Source organism: Callithrix jacchus, chromosome 15 (assembly GCF_049354715.1).
Source record: "Callithrix jacchus isolate 240 chromosome 15, calJac240_pri, whole genome shotgun sequence".
NCBI lineage: Eukaryota > Metazoa > Chordata > Mammalia > Primates > Cebidae > Callithrix > Callithrix jacchus.
Genome location: NC_133516.1, coordinates 34989479 through 35006483, shown reverse-complemented (window position 1 = coordinate 35006483; position 17005 = coordinate 34989479). Strand labels below are relative to the sequence as shown.

Sequence of the window (17005 nt, the reverse complement as noted above, 5' to 3'; positions counted from 1 at the left end):
CAATTTGAATGTCTCTGCTGCTCACATGTAAACAGAGCTTAGCACTTCTACCACCTCACTCTCTAATCAAAAAAAGATAGAAATGAGTAGGAAGCCAGGGATTGCTAAAGCTTAAAGGATCTATCTAAGCTTAGTTATCAATCTAATTAATAGGTCCTGCCACTTGCCACAGTTTAGCAATTTGTTCATTAAAAAACCAATGATGGTTGGGCACAGTGGCTCATGCCTGTAATCCTAGCACTTTGGGAGGTTGAGGCAGGCAGATCACCTGAAGTCAGGAGTTTGAGACCAGCCTGGCCAACATGGTGAAACCGTCTCTCCTGAAAATACAAAAATCAGCCAGGTGTGGTGGTGTGCACCTATAGTTCCAGCTACTCAGGAGGCTGAGGCAGGAGAATTGCTTGAACCTGGGAGGTGAGGTTGCAGTGAGCTGAGATCACACCACTGCACTCCAGTCTGGGCCAAAGAGGGAGACTCTATCTCAAAACAGAAACAAACAGACAAATGACATTTAGTCTGACCAATGACATTTTTTATTTGTTGGCGAAAGAAGCCAAGTTTCTTAAAATGTCTCGTTAACAACACAGACTTTAATGCAGATGTGAACTGAAGTGTTCCAAGGGGAGTCAAGAGCTGGGAGGCCCCCTGTGAGTATATGGCTACCCCACAGAAAGTCCAGCCTCTGAATACTGACAAACATAGCTGTGTCCACACCCATTCTCAGTGGATGAAGACCACAGCCCAGGACCCTGACCTGCAGACACTGCCCCAGGCAGAATACAGGTGAAGCTTACCTTCATGGAGGTTGCTGAGAAGCGGACACTCAGAGTGCCTAAGGTGGGCTTCGAGGAAACCAGCCCTCTAACGTGCTTAGCATCACAGTGACTTATCTGGAACAAAGAATGGCCACATCTCAGAAACAGCATCCTTGCTCCATCAGAAGTCCCTAGACACAGGTGTTCCCTACCCCCATACAAAAGAAGCACAAAGATGGGCAACCCAAATCCTCAGAGACGGGAGGCCACTCAAGACCGAAGTCTCTCTTCTTCCCAATATCAGTGCTGACCAAACATTCTCTCAGGTATCTACTAAGAAAGGTGCCTGGCCTCTCAGACTCAAAATGGACCACAAATTCCATTTCCTCTGTAAGAGCTGCCTGGGGCTTGGCAGGTGAACATAAAGTGTGGGTCATGGAAACTGCTCGGGAGAACAAGGGGCCTCCACAGCACAGTGAGTGGGGTGGATCCCCGTTTGCCCCGCCCCAACTCAACGGAACTCAGCTATCCTATGGTAAGGAGGGGCGAGGCACAGGCCCAAGCACACCCACAGACCCAAATCCAGAGCCTCAGCCTGCTTGCAGGGCTGGGTTGGGGTTCTCCCTCACCTCCCAGCCCTCACTCAGCAGTAGTGGCCAAAGCACTTCTTAAGGGAGTGGTCCTCCAGATCTCGGCGGAGCCTAGACCACTGCAGGTAGAAGAACCCAGTGCACAGCAGAGCTCTGGAGACAGACTCGGCTGAATTCAAACCCCAGCTTTCTGCTCATTGACTGTGTGGCCCTGGCCAAATTTCCTTACTGGACCAAGCCTCAGGTTCCCCAGCTGTAAAATGGGAATAAAAATATCCTCTTCACAGGGCTTTTGGAAAGATTCAATCAAGGAAACATGGGGACACAGAGGAGAACACAAAAGCCACGCTCAAAAACTTGTTTTAAGACATGTTTTCATTTTCATTACTGACTCACTTTTTTTTTTAAAAAAAAGGTAAAATTGGCGTTGCACACCAAGGAGTCCAGTAGTGACGAATGCAAAGCATTTCCTGTGTGGGCGCCCCAGGGGGCAGGGCAACCTCAAAGCTCTTTGCCAATTGGCCTTGAGAAATACAGACTTATATTTGGCTCTGCCTGACCCTCAGGATGACTTCCCAGGACTTTAACTTGAAGTAAACATGCCCCCTGCCCCTATAAGGAGGCCCAGAAGGAGCCAGGTGCTGGTGGTCCACCTTGGCTAACTGCCCCTATGCTCATGCTAGGGTAGAGACGTGCAGACCAGCCAGGGACAGGAGAAGCCTCTCTTCCTCTGCCTTCAGGGGACCTGGTTACCTAGGAAGAACCTGTCACACACTGCCAGACATGAAAGCACAGCACCTTATGATTCAATCAGGACAGCCAACATCACAAACACTCCCTAGCCACAGAATTGGGAGCAAGAGGATGCTGTGCAGGGCTCAGCCCTCCTTGTACTCCAGCAGCCCCGGGCCTTACCTCCACCTGATGCAGGGACTTGAATATTGATAGGTCAAATGGCAGGAGCTGCTCCTGAATGTTGCTGGTCCCAAAAGGTCCTTCTGTGCCAGAAACCTGAGGCCAAAGATAAGATAAAGCTTGAATTGGGAACAGCGCTGCACACCCATGGGGTAGTGCTGCAGCAGCTGCCATGTCAAAGACAACTTTGACCACTCTGCCTTCAACAAAGCAGGCTCAGGCCAAGTTTTAATGTAAGGGGACACTGGGTCACGACTGCCCCCTGGTGCCCACAGCCACAAGCACAGTGTCAAGAATAACCAGGCAGCCTTCTTTCCACCAAGAGTTTCCCATGGTCTCCTTCACACAAACTGCCAGCCAGTCCCCCACAGGCTGCAACCCCACCAGCTGAGGGGCTTTCCATGACTGAGCTGCTGCAGCTTTACCTTAAGGTACTTAAGGCGACAGGTGAAGTCCAGAATGTGCCCAAGGTCAGTCTTGGCATCCCCACTGGCACACGTTGGCTTTCCCTGCTGCAGCTGCTCCGTGACGGCATACAGCTGCAGGGGTCCAATGGCAAAGACCTCGCCGGCCCCCAGGAGCTGTTCTCCTGCAAGAGCCATGCCGTGAGGGATAAGTTTCCAGTCCCAGCCCCAGCACTTCTGCAGACGGGACTGCCACATCTTTTCTGTCAACAAGCAGTTGGCAAGCACACACTGTGTCAGGGCAAAGCCATGACCCCAAGCGTTCAGGAGCTGCTGCCCTTCTGGGTGCACGCTAGGCATGGGGCAACCCTAGACAGGTGATGACAGAGGAGGGCAGGGCTGTGGGGCTGTCGAGAGCCAGAGTGAGGCTGCCGAGAGAGCATTCTGGGTGACAGACCTATGCTACAACCTCCAAAATGCAAATATCCAGGTCAGGTACAGGCCTAGGCTGCCAGCACAACGCAGAGCCTGGGAGCAGGATGGGTTCTAAGCCTGACTGGTGCTTGGTCCTCGCTCCATTCCCTCCAGCCAAGTGCCCTCAGGGTGGTAACTGGGCCTCTGACCCTGTGTCCTCACCTATACCTGTGGCTTCTGGGGGAAGGCAGTAAGATGCTAACAGGAAGCATTCATCACACATTAGCTACTGTAACCGTGCTCTCTGGCAGGGATGGGGCCTAGGCTCAGCTTCTATCTGCCATCTGAGCCCTTTCAGGCAAGCACAAACCAGGTGTGAGGGAGCCGCGTGCTACCCACCTTCCAGCAACCACCACAGGGCTCTGGAATACAGCCCAAGTCGAGGCTGAGCCCCTGACACAGGTACTCAAGAGTACTCACCACAGCTCCTCTGACCTGGCCGCCTACAGGGCAGGCAGGTGGGCAGATTTGGCTATGAACAGGTCAATGGATCTGAAGGTGGGTCCCTATAAAGCTCCAGAATGACTTCTGTGTTACCCTGTGCATCTGGCCACCTCATAAAACTATACAACTTATGCCCAGTATTTCAAGGACCTGTGGCCACATACCTTTCTCAAAGAGCTCTTCGGCCAATGCTGCGGTGATGCCATTTATCTCCTGCAGAGAACACAAAACCTGCCCTTAGAAAGTCCATCTGCTCCCAGTCCCTGGGATTTGCACATTCCCTGCTATCTACCCTCTTTGTTGTAGCAGTGCCAGCTCTCTGGAAAGTTTAAAGAAAGAAGAGCACATGGTCAGGTGCAGTGGCTCACACCTGTAATCCCAGCACTTTGGGAGGCTGAGGAAGGTGGATCACGAGGTCAGGAGATTGAGACCAGCCTGGCCAACATGGTGAAACCCCATCTCTACTAAAATCACAAAAATTAGCCGGGCATGGTGGTGTGCACCTGTAATCCCAACTACTTGGGAGGCTGAGGCAGGAGAATTGCTTGAACCCGGGAGGTGGAGGTTGCAGTGAGCCAAGATTGTGCCCCTGCACTCCAGCCTGGGTGACAGAGTGAGACTGCCTCAAAAAAAAAAAAAAAAGGTGGGGGGGGGACTAAATATTCTAGTTATATGGATACCTGCAACATCTCCTCCAAAGTAGAAGGGAAACCAGCCTAATGCTATGACTCCAGTCCATAGGGCCAAGGGCACTGTGGCCCAGCAGAGCTGCATTATGTTAAGGGCTTTTGGGAAGCCAGCAGCTCCCAAAACTGGCTCTGGGTATTCCTAGGAGAGGGTGTGACAGAGAGGAAGTCCAGTTTTTTTCTGGAAAAGAGGCTCCTATCACTCTGGTGGGATGAAGCACTGCCTAGAGCTAACTCTTCCTGGGAATGACCGTTTCTACTTTCTCTCACGTTTCAAATATATGTCAGGAATAGTGAACATTTGTTTTCTTCTTGTGCTCATCCCTTCCAGATTCACAATAGTAACACTCAGCCCCAGGGTCACAAGTGTGGGAAGAATTTCCTTTTTAAATTGATGTGATGAAGGAGGCAGGACAAGGCCAAGCCTCCAGTCATACAAACAACACACTGAGATCCTAATTCACACTTGGTCGTAGCCTAAGCCACTGAAGGCTCTTGAATCCTCCCAACGTCCTACAAGAGAAAAAAAAAAACTTTTTTTTTTTTTTTTTAAATAGAGACAGGGTCTTGCACTGTCACTCAGGCAATGGTATGACCATAGCTCACTGCAGCCTGGAACTCCTGGGCTCAAGTGATCCTCCTACCTCAACCTCCCAAGTAGCTGGGATTACAGGTGTGTACCACCATGCCTGGCTAATTCTTGTATTTTTAGCAGAGATGGGGTTTCACTATGTTAGCCAGGCTGACCTCAAACTCCTGACCTCAAGTAATCCCCCTGCCTCAGCCTCTCAGGGTGCTGGGATTACAGGTGTGAGCCACCGTGCCCAGCCAACCCACTTTTTTTTTTTTTTTGAGACGGAGTTTTGCTCGTTGCCCAGGTTGGAGTGCAATAGCACAATCCTGGTGCAATTGTAACCTTTACCTCCTGGGTTCAAGCAATTCTCCTGCCTCAGCCTCCCGAGTAGCTGGGATTACAGGCATGCACCACCACGGCCAGCTAATTTTGTATTTTTAGTAGAGACAAGGTTTCTCCAAGTTGGTCAGGCTGGTCTTGAACTCCCGACCTCAGGTGATCCACTAACCTCAGCCTCCCAAAGTGCTGGGATTATAGGCATGAGTCACTGTGCCCAGCCCAACCCACTAATTTTTAAGAAAATATTTTGTAGAGACAGGGTCTCACCATGTTGCCCAAGATAGTCTCGAACTCTAGGCCTCAGTGATCCTCCCACCCTGACCTCACAAATTTTTGGGATTACAGGTATGAACTACTGCGCCAAGCTCTGGAAGTTTCTATCTTGAACCTTGTTTCACAAATGAACAAACTGAGGTGGACAAGTGCTGAGAACCTCAATTTTTACATGGATAAAACCCAGCAAAGCCACACTCAAGCCCTTGGCCTGGGCCTCTCTATATACAACCAGTTGCCTTAGCACTTCAGTGGTGTAATTGTAGGGTTGGCAGGGCCCCTCAAGGCCCTCAGCCCCCACCTCCACATCCCATAGGTAAGAATTTTAACTCATCGACAGATGGCAGCCAACAGGCCTTTTTGTAAACAGCTCCAGATGGAGGCTGCATAATCCTCATAACTCACAGGAACATTGGGAACATCGCTTCCGCCAGGACAAGCGATTCACAGAACGTGCAATTCATGTGTTTATGGGATTCTAAAGACACAGGAGACAGGGTGTCCTTTTCCTGTTTTTCTCTCTGGTTGTCTCTCTTTCATTTTTTATACATTGTGGCCATTTTAACGGTTGTTTATATGTTGTAAATATTTCCTCCCAGTCTGTGTATACCTTTTACCTTTGTTCATGGTGCTTTTTCTGATAGAGATTTTTTATTTTTATATTGTTTAACCTCTAATTTTTTTTTTTTTTTTTTGAGACGGAGTTTTGCTCTGTTGCCCAGGCTGGAATGTAGCCGTGCAATCTCAGCTCATTGCAACCTCCGCCTCCCAGGTTCAAGCCATTCTCCTGCCTCAGCCTTCCGAGTAGCTGGGACTATAGGCGCACATGACCACATCCTAATTTTTTGTATTATTAGTAGAGACGGGGCTTCACCATGTTAGCCAGTAGGGTCTCGATTTCCTGACCTCATGATCTGCCCACCATTGCCTCCCAAAGTGCTGGGATTACAGGTATGAGCCACTGTGCCCAGCCCTAATTTTTTTTCCTTTATGACTTCTTGGGCCTCTTCTCTCATTCCAAGATTATAAAACTATTACCCTTATTTTATTTTGGTCCTTTATAGTATCTTTAAAAAATGTGTTTATTCATTTAATCTGCTTGAAATTCAGTTTATACACAGAGTGAGAATAACTCCTCCCTGTACCCCCTGGACAAAAAGGGAGCAAAATGAGCACACAGAGCCTCAGCTTTAAGGGACCTGCAGGTGCAGGGCCAAATGGAAAAGGGCCAAGAGGGGCAGAGCAGGCTCAGAGCAGGACAGGGCTCCAGCTGGAAGTGAGGACAGAGGTGGCAGGTGTGCTCTGAAGTTCAACTTCATTCTTCTGCAATTACTTAAACTCAATGACATTTTCCTTGGCAGCTGTGAAGAAGCGAAGATTAGGACGAGCCTGGAATGATCCAAAGGCTTGTTTCTCCATGAACGGTTTGGAGAACCACGCCCTGTCTACAGGTCTGTACTTCACAGTCCAAACTGCTGTCAGATCGCCTGGAGCTGAGCAGGTCCCAGGGGCTGCCAATCTCTGCCCACCTCAATTCCCCAAGAATTGCTCCAGGGCCTCTCAGGACACACGGCTCTTACAGTTATCTAAGGGGAAAGGGTTCCTCATGATCAGTACTAAACAACCTCATTTTCAACAGCACATTTCTTTTTTTTTTTTTTTGGAGACAGTCTTGCTTCATGCCCAGGGTGGAGTGCAGTGGAGCAATCTTGGCTCACTGCAACATTCACCTCTTGGGTTCAAGCGATTCTCCTGCCTTAGCCTCCCGAGTAGCTGAGATTACAGGCCCCCGCGCCACTATGCCTGGCTAATTGTCGTATTTTTAGCAGAAACAGGTTTTACCATGTTGGCCAGGCTGGTCTCAAACTCCTGACCTCAAGCAATCCGCCTGCCTTTGCCTCCCAAAGTGCTAGGATTACAGGTGTGAGCCACTGCAGCTGGCCAATGGCACATTTCTTCAGGTAGCTGGTGTCAGTTCAGAAAGAGCACAGAGAAAAAACTCACCCTGGGCTAGGCATGTAGTCCAACTACTGGGGAGGCTGAGGCAAAAGGATCGCTTGAGCCCGTAAGTTCAGAGTCAAGCCTGGGTAACATAGCAAGACCCTGTCTTTCAAAAAAGGAAAAAGAAATCGCCCTGGATGCCAGCCCCTCTAAGGGGATAGGGCTGGAATTGTGGAACACACAGAAAATTGAGAGTATAAAGGCCACCAGCTCCCAGGAAGCAAAAAGAAAGCTTTCTCTTCTAAGGAATCTCAAAGCAATTTGTGTAACAATTTTGCTCTTTAGGGCACAGGAAGTACATACTCTGCAACACTTTCTTTTTTTTTTTTTTGAGACGGAGTTTCACTCATTACCCAGGCTGGAGTGCAATGGCGCGATCTCAGCTCACCGTAACCTCCGCCTCCTGGGTTCAGGCAATTCTCCTGCCTCCGCCTCCCGAGTAGCTGGGATTACAGGCACGCGCCACCACGCCCAGCTAATTTTTTTTGCATTTTTAGTAGAGACGGGGTTTCACCATGTTGACCAGGATGGTATCGATCTCTTGACCTAGTGATCCACCCGCCTCGGTCTCCCAAAGTGCTGGGATTACAGGCTTGAGCCACTGCGCCCGGCCTCTGCAACACTTTCTACTTGGTTTTCCAGGCTGCCCTTCATCTCCGGACGGAGACTGAACCAGAGAGGAACAGAGAAATGCCTCACCCCCCAAACTTAGCACACGGGCCTCCTCAGAGGGCTCCCTGGTCAAATGGTGGGCTTATGAGTAAAGGTGGTAGGAGTCAGTCCTCCCCATGTCAGGAGAAGGCAGGTGGAGTGTCAGTGGCCACAGCCCACATGCCCTACCCCCTCTGTGCTGAAGGGACTTGAATTGCTTTGGGGTGCCATAAATGTCTGAATTGAAATGTATTTCTTTAAAGGGCATTCTTGGCTGGGCACGATGGCTCATGCTTGTAATCCCAGCCCTTTGGGAGGCTGAGGCAGGCGGATCACTTGAATTTAGGAGCTTAAGACCAGCCTAGCCAACCTGGTGAAACCTCAACTCTACTAAAAATACAAAAAATAGTGGGGCATGGTGGCACACACCTATACTCTCAGCTACTCTAGAGGCTGAGGCAGGAGAATCGCTTGAACTCTGGAGGTGGAGACTGCAGTGAGCCAAGATTGTGCTATTGGGCTCCAGCCTAGGTGACAGGGTGAGATTTTGTTTCAAAAAAATAAAGAAGGAAGGAAGGAGAAAAAGGAAGAAGGAAAGAAAGAAAGAAAGGGAGGAAGGATGGATGGATGGACGGACATTCTATTCTTTATACCTCAATGTAAGTTTTTCAATTAAAAAAAAAAAAAAAACACTTAGGGCTGGGCATAGTAGCTCATGCCTATAATCCCAGCACTTTGGGAGGCTGAGGTGGGTGGATCATGAGAGGTCAGGAATTTCAAACCAGCCTGGCCAACGTGGTAAAACCCCATCTCTACTAAAAATACAAAAATTAGCTGAGCATGGTGGTAGCCTGGAATCTCAGCTACTTGGGAGGCTGAGGCAGGGGAATCCCTTGAATCCAGGAGGTGGAGGTTGCAGATCGCCACTGGACTACAGCCTGGGCAACAAGAGCGAAACTCTGTCTCAAAAAAAATATTTTTAGAAACTTAGTATCAGCTATGTTTACAAACTGTAACACTCATCCTCCCAATGTGTTACTGATCAAGACATCAGCGGCAACACCTGCCAGGATTCTGTGCTGGTGTGCAGCCGTAGGCAGAGGTTTGAGCTTCATGTAAACACTAGCTGGGCTGTGTCCCTGACTGAGTGTGCCTGTGCACGTGCCCTGCAACCAAGTGTACCTCAAAACACATACACCTGCACTTGACGTAAACCCCAGGCCAGTCCCAGATGCTTCAGCTTGGCACACACCCCGGCAGTGTGCTTATCTGTGGGGCACTAACCAGGGAGTGAATTACATGTCACTGAGGCCATCCCCCAAGTATGGCTGAAACACACATGCTAAGGGCTGGAATCCTCATCTCACTTTATGTTGGTGATGAGGCATTCTAGCAGGAGTCAGGCATAATATGTATGATTCAACTTTAAGCTAAAATTCCCCACTGATGGATTCAAACCTCAACTTTAACTGAGGAGAGTTGTAAGGACTAAGTTGAAAAGAAAATGTTATAATTCACAGCCTCAGCACTTTGCAACTAAAACAAATCATGGAAATAAATTGGATGCTAAAGCCAAAGTTAAGACTGTAACAGTTCAACATAGCCCCGATTTCAAATTTTGAAAAGCATCTTTGTTCTAGCCAACTAACTGTAAAACAAGACAACAATGTAAACACCTTCTGAAAGAAATGAATCCGTTTCCTTTCCTAGACCACCTAGTAATGGCCAGCACGTGGTCAGCTCTAACCTCAGGCCCAACACTCTTCTAAGCCATTGACCTTCACTGCACAGTCTTTTGCAGGCCTCACAAGGGACCCGGCTCACCAGCCTCCAGCTCAGAGACAGGTTAAATGACTAACTTGGGGTGGGAATTTACCTCGGCCTGCCTCCAAATCCACCACTGTTGGATGTCCTGCCCTACATGGTGTGCTAGAATTCCAGATGGGATTCATTTCACTGAGTTTGAAAACCTCTGTTCCAGGGGTTCTGAGATAAGGCCTGTCACCATGTGTTCAGGAGGGTCAGGACTCAGCAATCTGGAGAGCAGCACAGCAACGCCAGTGCCCCAGTGTGCCTCTCACTCACATGGGCGGCACCCCCCCTGCACTCCCACCTAAAGCAGGCTGGAAAAGAAGTAGTGCTTTTTTTCCGTGTCATTCAAATCCACACTGCAGGCTGGGTGTGGTGGCTCACACCTATAATCCCAGCACTTTGGAGGCTGAGGTAGATGGATTGCTTGAGCCCAAGAGTTCAAGACTAGCCTGGGAAACATGGTGAAACCCCATCTCTACAAAAAGTACAAAAAGTAGCCAAGTATGGTAGCACATGCCTGTAGTAGTCCCAGCTACTTCAGGGGTTGAGGTGGGAGAAGCACTTGAGCCTGGAAGGTCGAGGCTTCAGTGAACCGGTGGCACCATTGTACTCCAGCCTAGGCAACAGAGCAAGACCCTGTCTCAAAAAACAAAATCCATACTGGAAGATATTAGTATAAATCTTTGTGACCTTGGATTGGGCAATGGTTTCTCATATATGATACCAAAACACAAGTGACCAAAGAAAAGAAATTGATAAACTGAACTTAATCAAAATCTGAATCTTTTGTGCTTCAATGGACACCAACAAGAAAATGAAAAGATGGCCGGGCACGGTGGCTCACGCCTGTAATCCCAACACTCTGGGAGGCCGAGGTGGGTGGATCACCTAAGGTCAGGAGTTTGAGACCAGCCTGAACAATATGCTGAAACCCCATCTCTACTAACAATACAAAAATTAGCTGGGCATGGTGGTGGGCGTCTGTAGCCCCAGCTACTGGAGAGGCTGAGATAGAACTGCTTGAGCCCAGGAGGCAGAGGTTGCAGTGAGGCGAGATTGTGCCACTACACTCCAGCCTGGTTGATGGAGCAAGACTGTGTCACCAAAAAAAAAAAAACTGTCTCACACACACACACAAAATTAGTAAAATTAGCCAGGCATGGTGGCATGCGCCTGCAGTCCCAGCTACTTGGGAGGCTGAGGCACAAGAATCGCTTGAACCCTGGGGGTGGAGGTTGTAGTGAGCCGAGATCACCCCATTGCACTCCAGCTTGTGCAACAGAGCAAGACACTGCTTCAAAAAAAAAAAAAAAGACAAGTAGCCAGAATATAAAAAGAACTCTTACAACTCAACAACAAAGATAATCTGATTTTTTTTTTTTTTTTTAAGACAGTCTTACTCTGTCACCCAGGCTGGAGTAAACTGGTGCAGTCTCAGCTCACCACAACTTCTGCCTCTCAGGTTCAAGCCACTCACTCTTGTGCCTTAGCCTCCTGAGCAGCTGAGATTACAGGCATACACTACCATGCCCGGCTAATTTCTGTATTTTTAGTAGAGATGGCGTTTCTCCATGTTGGTCAGGCTTGTCTCGAATTCCTGGCCTCAAGGGATCCACCTGCCTTGGCCTCCCAAAGTTCTGGGACTGCATGAGCCACTGCGCCTGGCCCAATCTGATGTTGAAGAGGACAAAGAATTAAATACTTTTCTCCAAAGAAGATACACAAATGACCAAGTATCATATAAAAAGAGGCTCAGGCCAGGTGTGGTGGCTCATGCCTGTAATCACGTCGAGCAGATCACTTGAGGCCAGGAGTTTGAGATCAGCCTGGCCAACATGGTGAAACCCTGTCTCTACTGAAAATACAAAAATTAGCCAGGCATGGTGTGCACCTGTAGTCCCAGCTACTTGGGAGGCTGAGGCACGAGAATTGCTTGAACTCAGGAGGCCGAGGTTACAGTGAACTGGGATAGTGCCCCTGAACACCCTAGCCTGCTTGACAGAGTGAGACTGTCTAAAAAAAAAAAAAAAAAAAAAAAAAAAAAGCTCAATAACATTAGTCAGTAGGGAAATGCAAATTAAAACCACAATGAGATACCACTTCACACCCACCAGACTAAGATTAAAAAAAAAAAATGGACAAGAAGTGTTAAGCAAGAAAGTGGGGAAATTAGAACCTATATACTGCCGGCAGAAACATCAAATGGTGGAGCAACTTTGGAAAACAATTTGGTAGTTCCTCAAAAAGTCAAATGTAGAGTTACCATATAACTCAGTTTCCACTTCTGGCTATATATCAAACAAAAATGAAAACATAAGTTCACACAAAATATAACATACAAATGCTCACAGAAGCATCATTCACAATGGCCAAAAATGGAAACAAACCCAACACCCATCGACTGCTAATAAACAAACATAATGTGGTATATCCAAATAATACACTATTGCTCTGTCATAAAAGGGCCAAAGGGTTCATGCTATGATATGAATGGACCTTGAAAACATAATGCTAAATGAAAGAAGCCAGTCACAAAAGGTCACATACTGTATGATTCCATTTCTATGAAATGTCCAGAATAGGCAAATCCTTAAGGACAGAAAGTAGATTAGTGATTGCTAGGGGCTGAGGGACACAGAGGGAAAGGAAGCTCCTGCTAATGGATACAGGTTCCTTTCAGGGTGATGAAATGTTCTGGAATTAGACAGTGGGGATGGTCACTCAATTTTAACCACACCATGGCCAGGCATGGTGGCTCATGCCTGTAATCCCAGCACTTTGGGAAGCCGAGGCGGGTGGATCATGAGGTCAGGCATTCGAGACCAGCCTGGCCAACATAGCGAAACTCCGTCACTACTAAAAATACAAAAAATTAGCTGGGCATGGTGGTGGGCACCTGTAACCCCAGCTTCTTGGAAGGCTGAGGCAGGAGAACTGCTTGAACCTGGGAGGTGGAGGTTACAGTGAGCCAAGATTGTGCCACTGTACTTCAGCCTGGGCAACAGTTTAAGACTCTGTCTCAAAAAAATAAAAAATAAAAATAAATAAATGGTGGGGGGCAGTGGCTCACACTGTAATTCCAGCACTTTGGGAGGCTGAGGTGGGTGGATCATCCCAGGTTGGGAGTTCAAGACCAACCTGACCAAAATACAGATACCCTGTCTCTACTAAAGTACAAAAGTAGCAGGGTATGGTGGCACATGCCTATGATTCCAGCCCCAGCTACTTGGGAAGCTGAGGCAGGAGAATCACTAGAACCTGGGAGGCAGAGGTTGCAGTGAGCCAAGATCATGCCACTGCACTCCAGCCTGGCCAACAAGAGTGAAGCTATGTCAAAAAAAAAAAAAACAAAAACAAAATCCACACTATAGCCAAATCAGGTTCCCTGGGTCCACCCTGTCCACTGTCAGCAACACAAAAGGCAGAACACATGTAGAATGACTTCAGGGAGGACACAGATGGTATAAAAGTTAAGATAAACATTTCCTAGAGCGCTCCCAGCCTGGAGAAAAGGCTGACAAATCTTTAGGCCCCAGATGAAGATCTAATCCCATGGTTCTCAAGTAGGAACAATTTTGCCCCCCAGTGGGACATTTGGCAATGTCTGGAGACATCCTTAGTTGCCATAATCGGGTGGGGAAGTGCTACTGGCATCGAATGGGTAGAAGCCAGTGTTGGTAAACAGTGCACAGGACAGCTCCTTACAGAAACAAATTCTCTAGTCCAAAATGTCGACAGTACTATGGCTGATCAACTTTGGGTTTAATCCAATGATGGGTTCAACTGCTTTTTTAATCTTGGGATTTACATAACCTAGGGACCTGTTTGATAATACTAATTCCAAATATGTCAAAACTTCTACAAGCAGCAGAGTATGCCTTAAACCAGAACCAGATGTAGCCGGCCCCAGGCCCATCTCATGCAAACCAGTCTCAAAAGAGCAGTCCAGGCCTTTCCACCCTCAGAGCCAGGCACACATGAGGCAGCCAGTGAGACCTCCTCTCCTCAAAGGCACAGGTCTCAAGCAAGGAATTAATACTGTCAAAGGGCTGCATGTCAACTTTCATCCTTAAATGGCTAACCAAAGCTTTCTTAAAGTACAGTATTTCTTAAAATACTAACCAGTAAAGTTTATCTGAAAGACTCGCATAAGGAATGCAAATTTTTTCTCACATAAGTTTAAAAATATGTTTACAAAAGGGTATGTTACTAGCCCTATACTTGCTGGTTTATGCTAAATAAAATCCAAAGCATATACACAGATCCCATCTATGAATACTATCCACTTTTCCACCTGTCCCTGACAAGCTCAGTGGCCTAAGATTAGCACTGCCACCAAATATCTAGGCTCTTCAGTGATCCAAGAAAGGTTCAGCTGTTTTACTCTGAAAAGACTTCAAGGAAGTTTCATATATATACATATATATATTTTTTTTTTTTGAGACTGAGTCTCAGTCTGTGGCCCAGGCTGAAGGGCAGTAGTATGATCTCGGCTCACTGCAGCCTCCCCTGCCCAGGTTCAAGCAACTCTCATGCTTCTCTCCTGAGTAGCTGCGACTACAGGTGTGTAGCTAATTACACCACATGCAGCTAATTTTTGTATTTTTAGTAGCAACAGGGTTTCACTGTTGGCCAGGCTGGTCTCGAACTCCTGGCCTCAAGGGATCTGCCTGCCTTGGCCTCCCAAAATGCCAGGATTACAGGCGTGAGTCACTGCACTCAGTCAAGAAAGTTGTATTTTAAATACAGCTGGGCTTTCAGGACCATAAGCCACAGGTTACTTCAAGGTGAACCTGAAAAGGGAGTGGATTCTTCTCTATCTTCATCATATAAAGGGAAAACAAGTAAACATACATGATCTGAAAATCTATCACTCGAAGAAAACTACTCTTAGCATTCTGGTGTACATAAACTTACTCCTAGAGTTTTCCTAGACAAGTATATCCATATCAACTTGTTTTTTATAAAAATGAGACCATAGTCAGCTGGGTGCAGTGGCTCATGCCTGCAGTCCAAGCACTTTGAGAAGTGGAGGTGGGAGAACTGCTTGAGCCCAGGAGTTTGAGGCCAACCTGAGCAATACTGCAAGACTCAAACTCACAAAAAAAATTTTTTTAATTAGCTGGGCGTGGTGACGTGCACCTGTAGTTCCAGCTACTTGGGAGGTTGAGGCAGGAAGATCACTTGAGCCCAGGAGTTTGAGGTTGCAGTGAGCCATGATCAGGCTGCTGCACTCCACCCTGAGCAGTGGAGTGAGACCCTGTTTAAAAAAAAAATACACACACACACACACACACACACACACATATAGAGAGAGAGTGTGTGAGTACAGCCATACAACTAACTGGATACTGCTTAAGAAAGCTGAATTTTTTTCAGACAGTGTCTGCTGGGAAGACTGGTGTGCTGCTGCTGGGAAAATGATGGTGAGGCTGCAGATTTGTTTTTTGTTTTCTCTTCTTTTCCCAAACAGCTGGGATTACAGCCATGAGCTGCTGTGCTCAGTCTGGCTGTACCCTTTGATTTTTTTTTTTCGAGATGGAGTCTTGCTCTGTTGCCCAGATTGGAGTGCAGAGGTATGATCTCAGCTCAATGCAACCTCTGCCTCCTGGGTTCAAGCAACTCTCCTGCCTCAGCGTTGGGATTATAGGCAGCCACCATCACACCCTGCTAATTCTTGTATTTTTAATAGAGATGGAGTTTCACCATGTTGGCCAGGCTGGTTTCAAACTCCTGACCTCAAGTGATCTGCCCACCTTGGCCTCGCAAAGTGGTGGGATTATAGGAATGAGCCACTGCACCTGGCCTGATTTTTTTTTTTAACTTCTTCCTCCTATTCTTTAGGGTTGTCTTTACTATCTTATTACAATCCTAGAATGACTATCTTTGTTCATATATCCTTTTTGCTACTGCCTGTTTTTCCTTAGAAGAAATTCTCATAACAGAAATGCTATTAAATGTTACAGTCTCGGCCAGGCCTCGTGGCTCACGTTTGTAATCCTAGCACTTTGGGTGGCTGAGGTGGGCAGATCACCTGAGGTCAGGAGTTCAAGACCAGTCTGGCCAATATGGCAAAACCCCATCTCTACTAAAATACAAAAATTAGCTGGGTGTAGTGGTACACACCTGTAGTCCCAGCTACTTGGGAAGCTGAGGCAGGAGAATAGCTTGAACTCGGGAGGCAGAGGTTGCAGTGAGCCGAGATCACACCACTGTACTCCAGCCTGGGTGACAGAGCAAGACTCTGTCTCAAAAAAAAAAAAATGATTTCACACTGCCAAAGCACCGTTCTTAAAATCTAACAACTCGTTCTGTCTCCAGCAACCCATGAAAGTTGTTCGTTTGGCCAGGACGGAGCACAGAGCTGCTCTGCGACACTCTCCCAACAGAGGAAGGTGTCTACCTTAGCACCCTGGCAGCCCGGACCCTGATGACATGCCCCGAGATGGTGATATTCCACCATCACAGACTAATCCTTTAATTAGTTTTGAGCGTGAACCAACAACTCAACAATAGTCTCTGCCAGGTGTCAGCTGTTTCTAATCCAGCCTCATCCATCTGGATGGAAACCTAGCTTAAACACCCACAGGCCATTTTTGCTAAACAAAACGCCTTATGGTGGAGGAAAGTGTCTCTGTAGCCACACTCAGTCTAATTTAAGGCAAATCTGTCAACAAACGTGCTTCTGCCCACAACGCATCCCTAACCAGGGTGATGTTCCTCCATCTTCTAACCTAGGGTCTAACTCCAGCCCACCTCTCCTCATAGCTGAGGTCTCCCCTGGTTTGCTGCCTCAAGCTTGGCTGTTGTGGGTTTGCAAGCAGAGGTGAAAACCCAATGAGGAACTTACATAGAAGTGAAAATGCAAGAAGTGGGCCAGCACTCTGGGGGTCACGCCAGGGAAGGCTGCCAGGAGTTTCTGGAGGTAGACCTCCAGATCCTTTTCCCTCTTCTCCACCAAGCTTCTGGAGTTTTTCCCAATTATCTTTTTGGGCGGAAGCAGATTTTTATCAATCTTTCTCTCTGCAACGAGCTGTAAAAAAAAAAATGTAAGCAAATCAACCACAGACTAAGAGGCTCTGTGCCT

General features: G+C 47.6%; 1 protein-coding gene across 5 annotated transcripts in view; it reads right to left on the bottom strand.

Annotated features, from left to right (window-relative positions):
• The window catches only part of NISCH (nischarin), a 37458-nt gene that overhangs the window by 17348 nt on the left and 3105 nt on the right, over window positions 1-17005 (bottom strand). For all 5 annotated transcript variants that reach the window (XR_614126.5, XR_013527352.1, XM_002758419.7 and 2 more), the window contains exons 3-7: window positions 16769-16951; window positions 3747-3795; window positions 2686-2849; window positions 2261-2356; window positions 795-890 (exon numbers count right to left, since the gene is read on the bottom strand). Coding sequence is in view for 3 of the 5 variants with exons in the window: in XM_002758419.7 (XP_002758465.3) it covers window positions 795-890; window positions 2261-2356; window positions 2686-2849; window positions 3747-3795; window positions 16769-16951 (588 nt within the window). In the remaining 2 variants the exon portion in view is untranslated. The remainder of the gene's footprint in view (window positions 1-794; window positions 891-2260; window positions 2357-2685; window positions 2850-3746; window positions 3796-16768; window positions 16952-17005) is intronic.